Raw genomic sequence first — 15,116 nt, 5'->3', positions numbered from 1 at the left:
CGGAATCTGGCTGCAGCTGCGTGGAAGAGGAGAGTCACCAAAACGGGGCTCATTGATCAAAGGGGATTAGTCTGGTTTCAAATCCTTGGCGCCATATGAGCAAAGCTGTTTTATCTGGGCGGATATCCCTTCTGTGGTCGCAGGTAATCCAGTCTGTAGCTGTGGATGTAATAGTTTTAGTCCGTTAGATGAGGGGAGGAGCCTGGCATGAAGCCCTGCGATAGGAGCTCGCCGTTAGGTCCTGGGATGAATCTGCAACACAGAGGAGAAGGAGGAAAAGAGAGAAAACACACACACACTTAGAAAGAACAAAAGCACTCAGGTGTGAGCGGATTATACCCAGAGGAAATGCTCCGTTTGCATGGAGTCTTTGAACTCTGGTGGCTTTGTACAGCCCCGGCTCTCCTCCCGATCCCCGGTGCTACTAAAAACAGGCGTTTCAAATATGAGTGGAGACGGAGGCCTTTCTGGCATTTAAAAGTCTTTGTGTGTTTCCATGCTGTGTTTGTTAAATCAACATTGTGTATTCCTTCCTGCATCTCAGACCACCGTGTCCCTCCTATGCACTCGCTTGCACCCTCAGAACAAGCCAGCCAGTCATTACTGATGGCTTCCTTACAACCTGACAAAAATGAGATCAGGACACCCCACTGTGGAGAGTCTGTGACTCTGCTTCGGGGACTCTTATTCAGCTTCAGATGCAGACCTGCACACGTTGCATCCTCCTCATCTGTGCGGCAAATTATTTCACTTTCAATAATGTTTAGGTTTTACTTCTTTAAGACTATATGATAAGGATTTATGCTATGGAGTCCTTTAGAAATCTCTGCAACGCTGTTCAGCTAAGAAATAAACTCGCTACATTTTCAGCAGGCTTGGCAGGTGTGTGGATTTGATTGTGGAGGGTGATGCTCGGGATCTGCAGCACATGGCGAGTCTCAGAGCTCCAGTGGGTTCAGCACGCCGGGCGAATGAGTGAATTGTGCGCATGCGTATGTGATGTCTTCTGTGTGCCAATGTGGAAATTGTTTTAATGTTTTCGTGCAAATCAGCACAGTTAAAAGATTTTCAGCTCTGTAGTTGGATAAGGTCGATTTCGTTTTGTTGTTGTTGTTACTCCTGTTAAAAATAATTCTTAGCATGAAAAGAGCGTGATGTCTTTATAAAGGAGGAAACTGATTATGGAAACCGACGATAGACTACAGTCAAGGAATATTGTACTTTTTGTCTTGGCAAAGACGACTGATTCATATCTGTCCAGCAATTTGACTTGCTGGATTTTCCCCTGCAACCACTGCATTTACTTGCATTTCAATTTAAAACTCTGGAATTGTCATCTATCATTTGCATCTTGATGCACATCGAGATGGGGATTAAACGAAACATTTCCAGTCCCCGAACTAGCAGGATAACCACATTGCATGGTTTTTGCAAAGCGATATGCCTTTGACTAGAAGATATTTGGGGACATTTTCTTATTCAGAACAAAAGACGGATATCAAATAAACCCAATTCATGGAAACTTTCAGTGCTGTCACAGCTTCTCCTACCTAAATGTCTTCAAAGTTTCAAATTTAACTGATTTGTCCCAGCGTCTTTTCCTTTAGAGCTATAGTCCGTCCCCATTGTAATACTCAAGCAGAAATTCACTGGACTCAGCTGTCCATGTGCATTCCGCTTCTACTGCGCGACGACATAGCAAAAAGCAGAAGGAACCGACCTCTGTCAAAGCAAAGTGGCAGGCTACACTTTACAGCTCACTTTCCATTGGCGACACAATCCACCAGAGGTTTGTTAGTGGTGGAACAGGAGTTGCATGCAAATGCAGTCACCTCTATCCTCAAGTATGTGTGACTAAAAGTGTCCTCTGTTCTTTTTCTTGTCCTCTGTCTCCTCAAATAAACAGTTCAGCAGGTAGCAGAGGATTGCTTGAGGATTTCCTTGCCATCCAATCTTTGCCGGCAGCTAAGCCCTCTGCATTCTACCTTTTTAGGCCATATTAAATCGCAATTTACTAAGACTTAAGTTAGTAAGAGAAGCCAAGGACAATTGCCTTAGCGAAATAATTTAGTGCAGACACAGTCTACCCCCCCTTCTCATTTGAGGCTGAACGAATCAATCACACCGGCTAGAAGCCTCTAAAAATAACGCTAAAAACAGGAGACTTCAGACAGAAAAATACACCAAGAACCATTTAATGTGACAGAGACAATGAAAAAACAAACAATAAAATGGATATAAATTAATCAGCAGCACGAGGAATGAATTCCTGCGCTGTAATTCTGGATGTCACTCTGATCCAACCCAACCGTCTTTTCCTTTTTAAAGTTGTAATTTATATGTAACAAAAGACTGTTTTCAATAACTTGTTTGTCTTTATGATGATATCATAGCTATATAAAAGAGCATTACCAAGCATAGAGATGGAGAAGGTGATTCCTGTGCTCTGTGTGGAGGGACTGATTCGCTTGGATCACGGCGCTGTGTGGCCTCCTGATTCTGACGGTGGGTCTCTTTTATTCTGAAATGGTCTCACAGGTGGGCAACATCCTGTCACACTGTTTGAACATGTTGCCGTCTGTTATTAAGGGACACGCGAGTCTCTCGGCCGCGAGTAAAAAAAAAAACCCTTTTAGATGGAACCCACGTTAAGAAGTGTGAAACCGCAATCTCTGAGCTTTATGAACACGTTGCAAAAAAAATCTGCAAACTTATACAATTAGAACATCTCATGTGACCACATGGAAAAATGAAACGGACCACAAAAGCCATTGTTCATTGAATGTCCGAATCACATGTATATGACATCACCGATGACAGATTCATCTTAGCACATTAGCAGAGAAGTTCTTAAATGGAGATAATTCTTTTCACTATCATCAAGAGCAGGAAAGAAGAACGAGTAATAGAAAACATGTTGCATTTGTCCCATTCTGCCGGTCTTTGTTAAAGTGCATAATTGTAGGGAGCAGAAATGGATTGAATTATTTAGCGGGTGGTGTGGTGGGCGGCTGTTTTTGGAAGGAGCTCCCCAGCCTCAATCTCACTGTGACTTCCACAAACAAAAGGGCCTGCCTTTTCTGCCGTTACAGAACAGGCAATGAAGGGCTCCCTCTCTGAAAGACATAAAGAAAGAAAAGAAGAAACATGGATGTCAGGCAGTGGCTTTAAGGGGCTGCTCACTAAATCATGCCAATTTGTATGAGCTGACGAGAGACGTGTCCGAGTGACGTGTGTGTGCTGCTGCCCCATCGGGCGTTACTGGCCCCTTTCAGAGTAACTAATTCATTTCCCTCCCCTTTGCGAGTCACGGGAATTGCCGGAGCCTATCCCAGCTTGCTATGGGCGAGAGGCGGGGTACACCCCGAATGTGTCGGCAGCGCATCGTGAGGCCACACGATTTGCGCAAACTACGGCTAATTTAGAGTAGCCAATTTTTTTGGAGGCGGGAGGAAACCAGAGAACCCGGAGAAAACCCACGCGGACACGGGGAGAACATGCCAACAACACACAGAGAGGATTTGAACCCCGTGCCTTCTTGCTGTGAGGCGACCACTACGGCAAAAAAGGCAACCACCCAGATGAAATAAAATGGCTGGCCTTTCAAAGCACTACATAATCGGCTGTGGGCATGATGAGTTTTTACAATAGCAAAAAAAGAAAACCCTAAAATGAGGCAAATTGGCCGTAGAGACAAGTAGGAACGTGGATTGAAAGAGAGACTGGAGTACAGGATGAAAAGGCTTTTCATGTTGCCTGCTGGCTATGTTGTGCACTGATAGCTGCTTCAACAAGACCCTCGGAGGGGGGGGATCAGGGTACCAAGTGGCCTGTGATGAGAAGCGACACGACACAGACACCGCAAACACATCAAGCACGTGTGTTCAATCGCTACTGAGACCACACACAGAGAGACGCAAGGAGCATGTCACAGATTAGGGACTAATGGGATTGGCACACCGGTGAAAGACACTGCAATCAAACCCACACAGTGGCCGATAGCAAAATCAGGACATGGAACAAAGGAGGCAATGAAAGGAGGGGCTGATCCTACCATTACCCACTGTTTACACTGTGGGGCTCTGCTGAGTGGGCCTGGCTCGGTTTGTGTTGCTATGGTATAGCGTGTGTTGCCACAGCGATTTAACATATTCACCCGACAACGTTCCGACAACAAGTGGCACCATTATGGAAATGCGTGAAAATACAGCGATTTTTAATTTGTGCGCGCGCTGCTTGTGTCGGTTGATAAGTATTAAAAGCGTGTGGTGGTTTGCTCTGTCACTATTTATGTCACGCCTGTCTAATCATGCACAGCATGTAAACACACACGCGACTATTTTGGCACTGAGCATTTGGGTTAATGAGAAGTCATTGAACATAAGTTGGTCCCACTCCCACTTCCCGACACTCAAGTGAATTTCAGTGAGAGAGACGTGGGAAACCAAAACAGAAAAAGAAAACCAAACCAACAGCTTGAGAAAAAGACTAACCTTTACAGAAGCAAGAATGCAGCTCAATTTCTGTTGCCGCATCCTCTGCATTTTGCTTCCAGAAGCTAAAAAGGGGAGTATGGCTGGGTGTTCTGCAAAGAGAGGTTCAAGAAAAAAAAGGACACGTGTGTATTGGGGTAGAAAAGCAGCTTCAGGTCTGACCTTTTGGCCTATTTTACTCATATTTATTTGAACTCCAGGTGAATAATCTGGAGCAATCTTTGTCCCACTTCAAGTTTACTTTGTTTTGAATTGTGCAAAGGGCTGGATTTAGAATTAGAGATACATTCTCCAGAGTTAACCGAACATTATACTATACCATAACACGATGGAAAGGTTGTCGAGCGTGTGGAAGCAGCAACCCCCCCCCCCCCCCCAGTGGAAGCTTTGTGTCTATCTGCAGGCATACAAATGCGCAGGACAACCTTGGGAGGCCCAGTGCGGTCTAACCTTCACTGGGTGTCTCCTCTTTTCCCTACGTGACCACATTGCCCTCCGTTTCTATCCAAGCACCAAGACGAGGCGACGGTTTGTTGATTGCGAGCGGGGGGGGGGGGGGGGGGGGTGGCAGAGTCAATCATGGGAATGCAGATCGGGTGATCAACCTGTCAGAGGGTGCTGGACTGCAGGCTTCGAGGACTTAACTCCCTTCATTATTTTTGCACGCTGCATTTGGAGTCAGTTTACAGAGCCAAAGGCAGTGGCGAAGCAGAGTGGCTGTTAACTTTGATGAGTGCGGCTTGAGGCACAGCCCGCCTGTTTGTTTACTGCCTGCTTTATGTTTCTTCTCTACTACTATGTTGGGCTCTCAGAGAGTTTCTTTTCCCTTTTTCGCATTGAACAGAATCCACCGACTAGCCCTGCCTGCCGAGTCTTCCTTTGATTTATGCGCATCCTCCTTGACATTGTGCCCACTTGAGTATTAAATAAAGATTGATTAAAAGTGAAGCTGGCTGAAGAGAAGCATGTGCTTGAAATATTCAAACACAACTTTTTTTCTTTCTTTCTCAATTTCTAGTGATTTTCTTATTTGAAGTCTAATATCTGACATTTTTGGTATGTGCTGCTTGAAAATAGCGTGTAATGGTGTGCACGTGGGCATGTTTGCAAATGCGGATTCATGTATACGGATACGCACATAAGCGTCTGCGCATGTCCATGCAGGTACAACCTTAAGTGCTCAAGTGTGTGCCAGTGTGTGAGACGTCTCACTCTTGTGGTCTTGATTTTGTTCCCAGAGGAGCACATCCATCCAGAGTTGTCAGGCAGAGTCTTACACTCCTCTCCCTCCAGACACGGTTCCATCTCACACCACCATTTCCCAATTACAATGGACGCTGAGGGAGACGAGCAGAAACACACAACACACGCAGAGGTTAGGGTTTATCGCACAGGTACACGTGTGTGTGTGTGTGTGTGCGCGCGCGTTCACATGCCAATGCAAATGCTGACAATACTGAAATGAGACAAACTGAAGAGGAAGAATGCAGTGAAATGGGGCAAATTCAAGAAGTCAAAAAAGAGAGAAGCAGTGGTTATAATTAATAATCAACCCTAAACAAGGATCAAAAGTAAGCTTGATAATGTAAGAAATAATTTTAAGACATAGTCCAAATCATTTTCAGGGGTCAACATATGGAGAAATGTGCAACACAAACACACTGTGTGTTTGTGTTGCACATTTCTCCATATGTTCTTCATTGCTGCATGGGTGACTTTCTGTTCGGAATAATGTATTATACCAGTGCAAATTAATCATTCCATTTTGAAATAGCTACATAGCATCTACAGGAGCAACCTAATTTTTAATCAAAACTAATCGCCTCTCATTAATATCGACTGAATTCTTCCTCCAGCTATTTTGACAAAAACAAATATCATCAGCATCCTCCCTACTCTTTTCCACGTGTGTCTGGATTTGCTGAGTTTGTGTCAGTGTGCATCTAAAAACATGTCAGATGATACAAAAAAAAAACAACCATTAAGATATACTTCAATTAATCTTGATTATTTTCTTTAAATGGCAACTTTGCTTTTCTGAACTGGGCATGAAGTGGAACGTTAAGGTTTAACAATCCGGTGAATTCAGTTAAACATTCATCACTTTTTTGTAACCCTTCGAAAAAGTATTTCTTTTCCTTCCAGCATCTGTTGCCAGGGTTACAGGTCAAGCACCAATCAGTCACGAGCATGAACAACACATTGTCTCAAAGTGACACGAGTAGACAGTTAAAGTGCAGCACACCCACACCCACACTAACACTGCTGCTCAGTGAACTTCATGCATTTCCTGACTTCCTCCTGATGATGATGAATATATTTATTAGATAGAATGTTAGAGTACAAGTACAGTCACACAGTAGCATGTATTACAGTACAAATAAAGTCAAACATCCTGTCTAAGAGGAGCATTTCAAAAAAGCCCTTGCGGTCTTGTTTCCGTTGAAAGTCCTTCGTACATAAATCATCCACAATTAACAATACAAATTTAACAATACAAATAAAAATAAAACCAATATTAAATTACTCAATTGATGCAACTTAACATTAGAAAAACAAAAATAAAATGATTTTACACCGCCAGTGCAAACTAACAATTAATCTAAAATAAATTACACCACTGATGCAAAATGACAATGAATGCCAATAAATAACTTACATAAATTACAATAAATGTCCCCTCTGCACTGCATCCTGTAACAGGCGGTGACCCATCAAAGGGTTAATTATCCACTCTGCTGTCTTTGCTTGCCTATTTATGAAATGCTAATAGTTTGGATTCAGCTGGTTTCCCACCTTTGTGGTATTGCTTATTTTACTTTGCTGTACTCTCCCTGCTGTGTCTCCTCATCCCCTCCTACCAATGTGTGTCCTTTCCATTGACAGTTCAATGGCAGTCATCCTCAGCCTTTCTTGTCATCCCCCCCCCCCCCCCCCTGTATTTCTACTTTTTCTTTTTGCCTATCTTTTGAATTCTCCCCCTTTTTTTGGGATGTAGCCTATCGGTTTGATTTATGTATTACCTGTCGACCTGATCTCTTTTTCCCTGTGACTTAGATTTATTGATATTAAATTGCTTAAGTGCACTGCCTGTCTCTCTTGTGTCTGAGTTTTGGTCTTGTATTTGGGATTAAATGTGACATTTCTGACAGTTCTTAGACATTAAAGGCTTCCCTTTCACTGACATTGCTCTTCAAGCTAAACTGTGTTTTTTTAAATTCTTCTCAAGCACCGTGTAGCGTCTCACACTGAAAAGGCTTTTCAACTACACACACAAATGTCTGCACGCATTTACACTGATCAGCCTGCACCACATTGTGTAGTTCCCCGACGGATTCAAAAATCTGTTAGAAATACACATCAACTCCGATTCAATTTTACTTTTACTTTTCATGGTTGGTGTATAAAGATACCAAGAACCTTTTGATGATGATCCAGATTACCATGTGGATGGTGCAAATCCAATTATAAGAAGAATGAGCTGCTTGGTGGAGGTCTGTGCTCTCTGAGTGCTTTTCCAGTTCAACTTTTGGTAGGTTCTAACCACCGGAGACCGGGAACAGCCTCTAAGACCTACAGTTTTGGAGATGTCCTGACCCAGTCGTCTCATTGTGACAAATTGGCTCCTATCAAAAACCCATTTCGTCTTCAAGGACAAAATGTTCCCAACGTGGCCAAATATATTCCACCCATTGAAGTGTGGCATTGTAACAAGACATTGTTATTCACGTCACCTGTCAGTGGTTATGCTATGGTTGATCGTTTTTATATTACAATTGGGCTCCTATATTATTACGCTTAATGATTTACTGTCACGATGCAGAATGATGGAGAAAAGCCTAAAAGGGGGAAGTTTCTTTGTGATTTCCCTGAAACACTTATTCTGTTTTCTGGTATTTAAGCTCAGTCCAGTCATGCAAACTAAACCAGTTATGGTACAACATGAAACTCACTGACTAAAAACCAAATAATCTGTTTTAAGTGAAACAATTCAAGTTTTTGAAGACATAATTGCGTTTTCAAAAAGGTTCTGATGACAAAAATATATGCATTATCTGAGTTTGTAACAAATTATTCAAACAGCATTTCTATTTTTTAAATATTCGTATATATGTGGGCGTTTTTACTTTCATAAATATCAAAGCTGCTCGGCTGAATCTGATTTATGAGACCGTGTTTGATTGAAACGCGTTCATCATGATCCAGAAATATTAAACTGCAGCTGCATCACATTAAAATGAATTGCTCCATTTTATATCGTAGATGCCCAATTCAACATCTTAAAAAAAAAAAAACACATTTCTACAATCCTAATTAAAATCTTGACAGCTTCCTGTCTTACACTAAAAGGAGAGTTAAATTTTAACAAGCGGTGAGTATGAATTATAAACAATTTCATGTTCAAATTTGGACTTCATTTAAAATGACAGGTGGAGGACGACGGCTCCGTTCATGAAAACCTGATCCTGTAAAAGACATTTCCGTTCTGATGGCCACAGTGAGAGAAAACAGAGTTGAGTCCAGTATGAACATGCACTTTGTGTCTGTGACTACACGCGGGCCAGGACATCTGGTTCTGACCTTGTCCACTGGAGACGAGCCATCGCTGGCCCGGGATCCATGCATCACTCTCAAGTGACCACTGACCTCCAACAGTCGTTTTGCTTTAACTACTCCCTCTGCAGCCGTCAGCATAGAGGGTATAACCTTTGTGCCGACATCAGCAAACTTAACTCCTCGGATTCTGCTCGGATGTGCAAGAAGAGGGACGAGACATGATGCTTGGACTCGTGTCCAAACAGCCCCTTTAGCCGAGTGTTCGCTTTCAGATCGGTCTGTTTACAAGCTGAAGGCCTTCAATGTGATTATGTGATTAATACCCAACTAGTTGTTGCACACTGTCAAAGGCAACAGATGGGTTTGGAATAATCAGCAAACAGGCTTTGTTTGATTCGAGATGTTGGCCATGTAGCAGGCGAGAGTCTTTAGCTTTGACAGACAAACAACCCAGATTGGAAATTGAATTAATTGAGAAACATGAAGTGATGGACCTTTTACAACTGCATCTGTCAGATCGCTGCCGAGCGGCGCGTGCGACGGACTGAACCCGTGCACCCGGTCCTGCCAGGTTGCAGAATGTTTGAACACCTCGACGGATGAGGAAGAGAATTGATTTCTGTCTGTGTCAAAACGGGAATACGTGTCTGTGGGCTCAATGACTGGCTCAAGTGTTGAGATGACATGCACAGTAGTCAGCGGATTACAAATAATCACTCCAATATGATGGTTTTCCCTTTGGTCAGTCACTTAAATGAGTCAGCCAAAGTACAGATCTTTGATTTTTGGCAGTGAATGCACAGAGTGGGGAGAGGGAACGTCGCTTTCTCATGGTGGTAAATAACATTCCTTCTTTTTATATCGCCGAGTCATTTAGCTCATGCATCTCACCAGAAATACCTTAAACCACTACTTCTTGTTTTTTTTCCTGATGAGCTGACATCCTCGCTCGACACACGCACTGATCACTCAGCCATTCAACAAAGACATGGGTAATTAAATTAGTCATTCATGTGCAAAGTCACACAAGTAACTGTTTGATAAAAAAAAAAAAAAGAAATCTTAATGGGAAAGTGGCATAAGAGTTCAAAGCTTTGTTTGACAGCAGTCAAGTATTCACAGTGTCACAGAAGCATTAAGCAAATGGCGGATAATTACTGTGACGCTGAGACTTCCGTGAACCACAGGTCATTTTCAGCGAGTTATTATTCAGCGATAATCCGTCTCTCAGGAAAGAGAGCGGTCCGCTTGATTAGCTATTCAGAAAATACTGTTTGGCTTTCCCTCAATGCTGCTTTTCTGAATGTGTACTGGACTATTGAGCTCCCACAACACCGAAGAAAAAATCCTGTCTTTTCTTATTACACTATTCTTTTTGTTTTACTTTTTAGTTTAAACACATTCTTAGAAATGTCACCGAATCCCAGTTTGACTGAAATAAACCAATGACTGCTTCTGTGTGAGCACTTTCCTGCCTTCATGCCAGGCACACTAACCGTTCTTATGAAAATGGACATTTGATGTAGATCTGCTTCATCGTTCTCCTCGACGCTCTTAGTAAGAGCTCACACTTGCAGCAGCAACCGAGGAGAAAAATCAAACGTGATGATGATGAAAAACAGAGAGACAGAGAGAGGAAACAAGAACTAACAAAAGCTTTCAACTTCCACTGAGGGTACGATTCTTTCTTTCCTTGCAGGTTAAAGGTTGAGATTTGAGAGACAAGAAAAATTGATTCGCAATCATTCGCTTCAATGTCTCCTCAAACAGAACCCTGTTTCTCTTTCACTCTGGAGGATTTCACTGTTGGCCCATCCTTATGTTTGCTCTTACGTAGGTGTGTATTGTGCTTTATTGTACAATATAACATGCTACTTGTGTCCATCTCCTCAGGCTGTCGGCAGCATGTTTGCATCTTAACAGCATATGGAAGCAAAGGGCACTGGCGTGTTATGAGAGGTGGGAGATGACTGTGGGGAGATTTACAGCATAAAGATGAGATGAATGCTTTGGGTGTTCTGGGGTCTCACCAGTTTGACTCCAGTATGAACCTCATGTTCTTAATGAACAAAGGCTTGTGGAGCCAATGCTTCCTCAAGCATGCTTATAATCAAAGTACACCTGTCTGAGTATAACATATAAAGAATGAACTGTAGCATGCCCCCCTACCGAAGTGGTATCCTCATGCCCCCCCCCCCCGCCCCACCGGATGCATCTCTAATGCACCATGACAACCTGTCGGATGAGCCTCACACGCCTGCAGCCAAACAGAAGGGTTCAATCCCCTTCAGTAATCAGCAGCAAGAAGGCATCGGTGCGAATCTCTCGTTGAAAGCGCTTAATGCTACGCTAGCTACATGACAACACAAAGTGGTAGCATGTGTATTTATTAGCATTTGCATGCTTGTGTCAAGTAAACAAAATGTGTGTGTGTGTGTGTGTGTGTGTGTGCGTGTGTGTGTGTGTGTGCAATGTTGGGTTCCATAGAGCCATAGAGACCATCGATAACGGCTGGTTCGAACCCGTCTGAAAATCCCAGCCTATGGGGGAGCTTTGAGTGCAAAGCTTGTAATTTTACTACATTAAAACCTTCAAAAACAAAAATCAGAAGGTCAACCTTTTAATTCAGCTGTGCTAATAATTAATTAATAAGTATAATTAGAAGTAAAAGTACCACCGCAAGTATGTACATTTATTTTTGTCTCTCATACACTGGGATATTTTTAATGTATATTTTTTATTTTACATTCGGGATTTCCCCTTGCGGGACTAATACAGGAATATCTATCTATAAAGGCAGTGTTGCAGTGATGAGACCCAGATCTGAGCGCGTGTGATTGGTCCAGCAAGGCAGGATAGATATAAGTGTTCGACTTGTTAAAAGAGATGTTCTTCACTAAGATCCTTGTTGGTCGTGACATAACTGGGACATAGTTCTTGTCAAATCTAATCATCAACTCCCACTATGGAGATAATCTGACAGCAGACTCCAACTGAGCATGACACCTCCCAAAGCAAGCTGTCGTCACGTTCCCATATATTAATAATAACCCAAGCGGTTACCAATAGCAACTCAATGAACCCCACGTGGCTTGTTTTAATGTGATGGTAAATCCTCCACTATGGGGCTGATTGTCACTGAGTGCCGTTGTGTTGGAGAACATCATGGAGCCTGTTTCCTGCAGGCCGTGTGTTTCAATTAAATTACCCCTTCACATGTATTTTTGATCACTGGCTTTTTACCAGCGGCAAGGCGGGGGCTATGAAATAACCGCCGTTGGTTTTCTTGTCTGTCTGTCTGTTAGCAACGGACAGTTTATGGAGGGTTTATGGAATTTGACACAGTCATGTAGGGTGGGGCTCTCTATCTTACCACCGAATTTCATCCGCATCGGATCCGGATTACGGATACTATTGAGATTTTTCGATAAAATGGGGGTACATGTTGCGTTTAGCAGGATTACAGAAAAACTGCTGGAATGATGAATTTTTTTTGAAGATGGGTCTTGGTCTAATTTACATCCCATTACATTTTGAGTGCAATCTGGATACCTGTCTGCATTCACAAAATCAATGTTGGCCGCATACTTTTATATCTTTTTCCAGCACACACTCCTTTGGATTATCTTTTTCTTTTCACTTTTAACTCAACTTTTCAAGGATCAATAAGTCTGTTAAGGCAAGACGTGTGGAAAAAAAAAAATTAGCAATCTGAATAAAAATACAGATAAAAAGATTCCTAAATCTCTTGTCTATTGAGGAGACTGTCTGGTCGTCTGGTATCTCAGTACAAGGACAAGGCGCTCATCTGAAAGTACTGCACGCCAAGGCCTCCTCTGTGAATGGTGCATTCAGGTGATTCTCAAACCACGGGGCAAAAACCTATCAGAGCAAATATCTCAAGGCCTAAATATTCAGCTGTTAACTGAAAATTGTTAAAGTATTTAGTTAATCTAAAACCCAAAAGTTCTGAATCGTTCTTACTCGGTATGTAGTTCACGTTCTTCAGGTGCTGGGAACCAAACCAGTAAAGCCCACTGGGCTTTCAATCATAAATGCACAGCATTAAAACACGAGTGAGTGTCTCACCATCCACGCAGGAGGGTTTGTTCCGTGTTGTACCAGCCACTTTTCCCGGTAAACAGGAACACTTGACTGTCTGAGAACGCTCCTCGATGCGATTCTTGTTGCAGCATCGGTGAGCAGCAATCACCTCACATGTGCCTCCCTCTGCAAAACAAATCCAAACACACGCACGTACACAGTCAGTACACGAGCGCTTAAATGCATTCATGTCGCTGGAAACTGAGGATCCCACAGAGAAATGTCCAGTAACCGTTCCCTTGGAAAATAAATAAGGTTTCTTAATCAGCATCAAAAATCTGAATTCTGAATAAATGTGGCTGAGGAATCATTGACCACTTCTTCTGTAAGTATATGAAAGAAATTGGCTCTCTAGGCCTTTCAAGTATGCCCTCTGACTGCCTCTCAGTCAGCGATGGCTGCCGTCACTCCATCAGGACAAGGGCGAGATAAAGATCACGCCATGCCTGCTGGATATAATCCATGTGTTGCCAGTAGGATTAAAAGAGATGAAACGCTTGCTTGTCTTGATTCTGTACTAAAGGAGCACGTTGTTTCTGACATTTTATGTGTTTGACATACAAATGTTAGATTTGAAAAGTAGCTGGTAGCAAGGAAAGAAAATTAAACAAGCCCCCCCCCCTCCGCCCCAGAGTAGGAGATTGAACGCCATGTAACAGGGACAGCGACATGCTTCTACGGTTTGTGGGATGCCAGCATGCTACCTTACATTACACACTGGGGCAACATTATGCCGCTGTTGTTCTGTTTGGTGTAAATAAACAAAGGCAATATGCCATGTGTATAACACCCATTCCAACTCACTGGGAACTCATTCACGTCCTGCATTTCTGCACAAATTCAAGATGTTGCTTTATTGATTTGAGATATTCTCTGGCTGCAATTTTGTCATGATGTGAATCATATTTCAGTTTTTTTATCCTCGTTGCAGCTCATTACAGGTCTCACTTAATGACGGAGTTACGTTTCGAAAACCTTAACGGCATCATTAAAAGAAAGCCCCCCGGTGATTGACGACTTGACCAAAATTTTGTTGGGTCAAAACATGGTTAGCCTGCAATCCGCTAGTGACGCTTCCAGTTTAGATTCAGCCTCTCGACCATAGAAAAGCTGGGATATGCTCCAGCAACACCCGTGACAAGGAAGGTGGATAAAGCGGAAATGAATCAATGAATCAAAAACAGTTTATATTTCATACGTATAGGCCATTTATATGTACTAACTCACACCTCCACATCCAGTGCATTCTGCACGTCGTAACAGCGATTACTTATAAACTTCGGAAAGTCCGTCGTAACTCAGTCGTCGTTAAATGAGAACATCCATAAGTGAGGACCACCTTTCCTTATTTAGATTCTTATCATTAACCCTGATTTTATTAATTTTCACTTTTAATATCATCACAATATAAAATTGCTAACCTCAACATCATTCTTATCATTCTTATCAATATCATCATCATCACCATTATCATCTCCATCATTATCATTATTATTATCATTGTCTTCACCATCATAATCACCATTATCATGAATGAATGAATATATTTATTAGAATGTTAGAGTACAAGTACAGTCCCACAGTAGCATGTATTACAGTACAAATAAAGTCAAACATCCTGTCTAAGAGGAGCATTTCAAAAGAGCCCTTGCGGTCTTGTTTCCGTTGAAAGTCCTTCATACATAAATCATCCACAATTAACAATACAAATTTAACAATACAAATAAAAATAAAAATAAAACCAATATTCAATAACTCAATTGATGCAACGTAACATTAGAAAAACAAAAATAAAATGATTTTACACCGCCGATGCAAACTAACAATTAATCTAAAATAAATTACACCCTGATGCAAAATGACAATGAATGACAATAGATTACATAAATTACAATAAATTACTAAGGCAATTAATATGTGCAAGGGGGGGGGGGGGGGGTTTGATCCGGAGAGAGTCGTGAT

At 42.2% G+C, this 15,116-nt stretch overlaps 1 protein-coding gene across 2 annotated transcripts in view; it reads right to left on the bottom strand.

Annotated features, from left to right (window-relative positions):
* Positions 1-234: 234 nt before the first annotated feature.
* The window catches only part of LOC137898370 (chemokine-like protein TAFA-1), a 90,036-nt gene continuing 75,154 nt past the window's right edge, over positions 235-15,116 (bottom strand). The window contains exons 3-5 of one of the 2 annotated variants that reach the window (XM_068742399.1): positions 13,140-13,280; positions 5,706-5,830; positions 235-252 (exon numbers count right to left, since the gene is read on the bottom strand). In XM_068742399.1, coding sequence (XP_068598500.1) covers positions 235-252; positions 5,706-5,830; positions 13,140-13,280 — 284 coding nt within the window. Of the gene's footprint in view, positions 253-4,558; positions 4,586-5,705; positions 5,831-13,139; positions 13,281-15,116 lie in introns of those variants that run through there. The other variant, XM_068742400.1, reaches the window with a different exon arrangement.

This window comes from Brachionichthys hirsutus, chromosome 8 (genome assembly GCF_040956055.1).
Source record: "Brachionichthys hirsutus isolate HB-005 chromosome 8, CSIRO-AGI_Bhir_v1, whole genome shotgun sequence".
Taxonomy (NCBI): domain Eukaryota; kingdom Metazoa; phylum Chordata; class Actinopteri; order Lophiiformes; family Brachionichthyidae; genus Brachionichthys; species Brachionichthys hirsutus.
The sequence above is the reverse complement of the archived record's forward strand: the minus strand, read 5'-3'. Positions and strand labels throughout refer to the sequence as shown.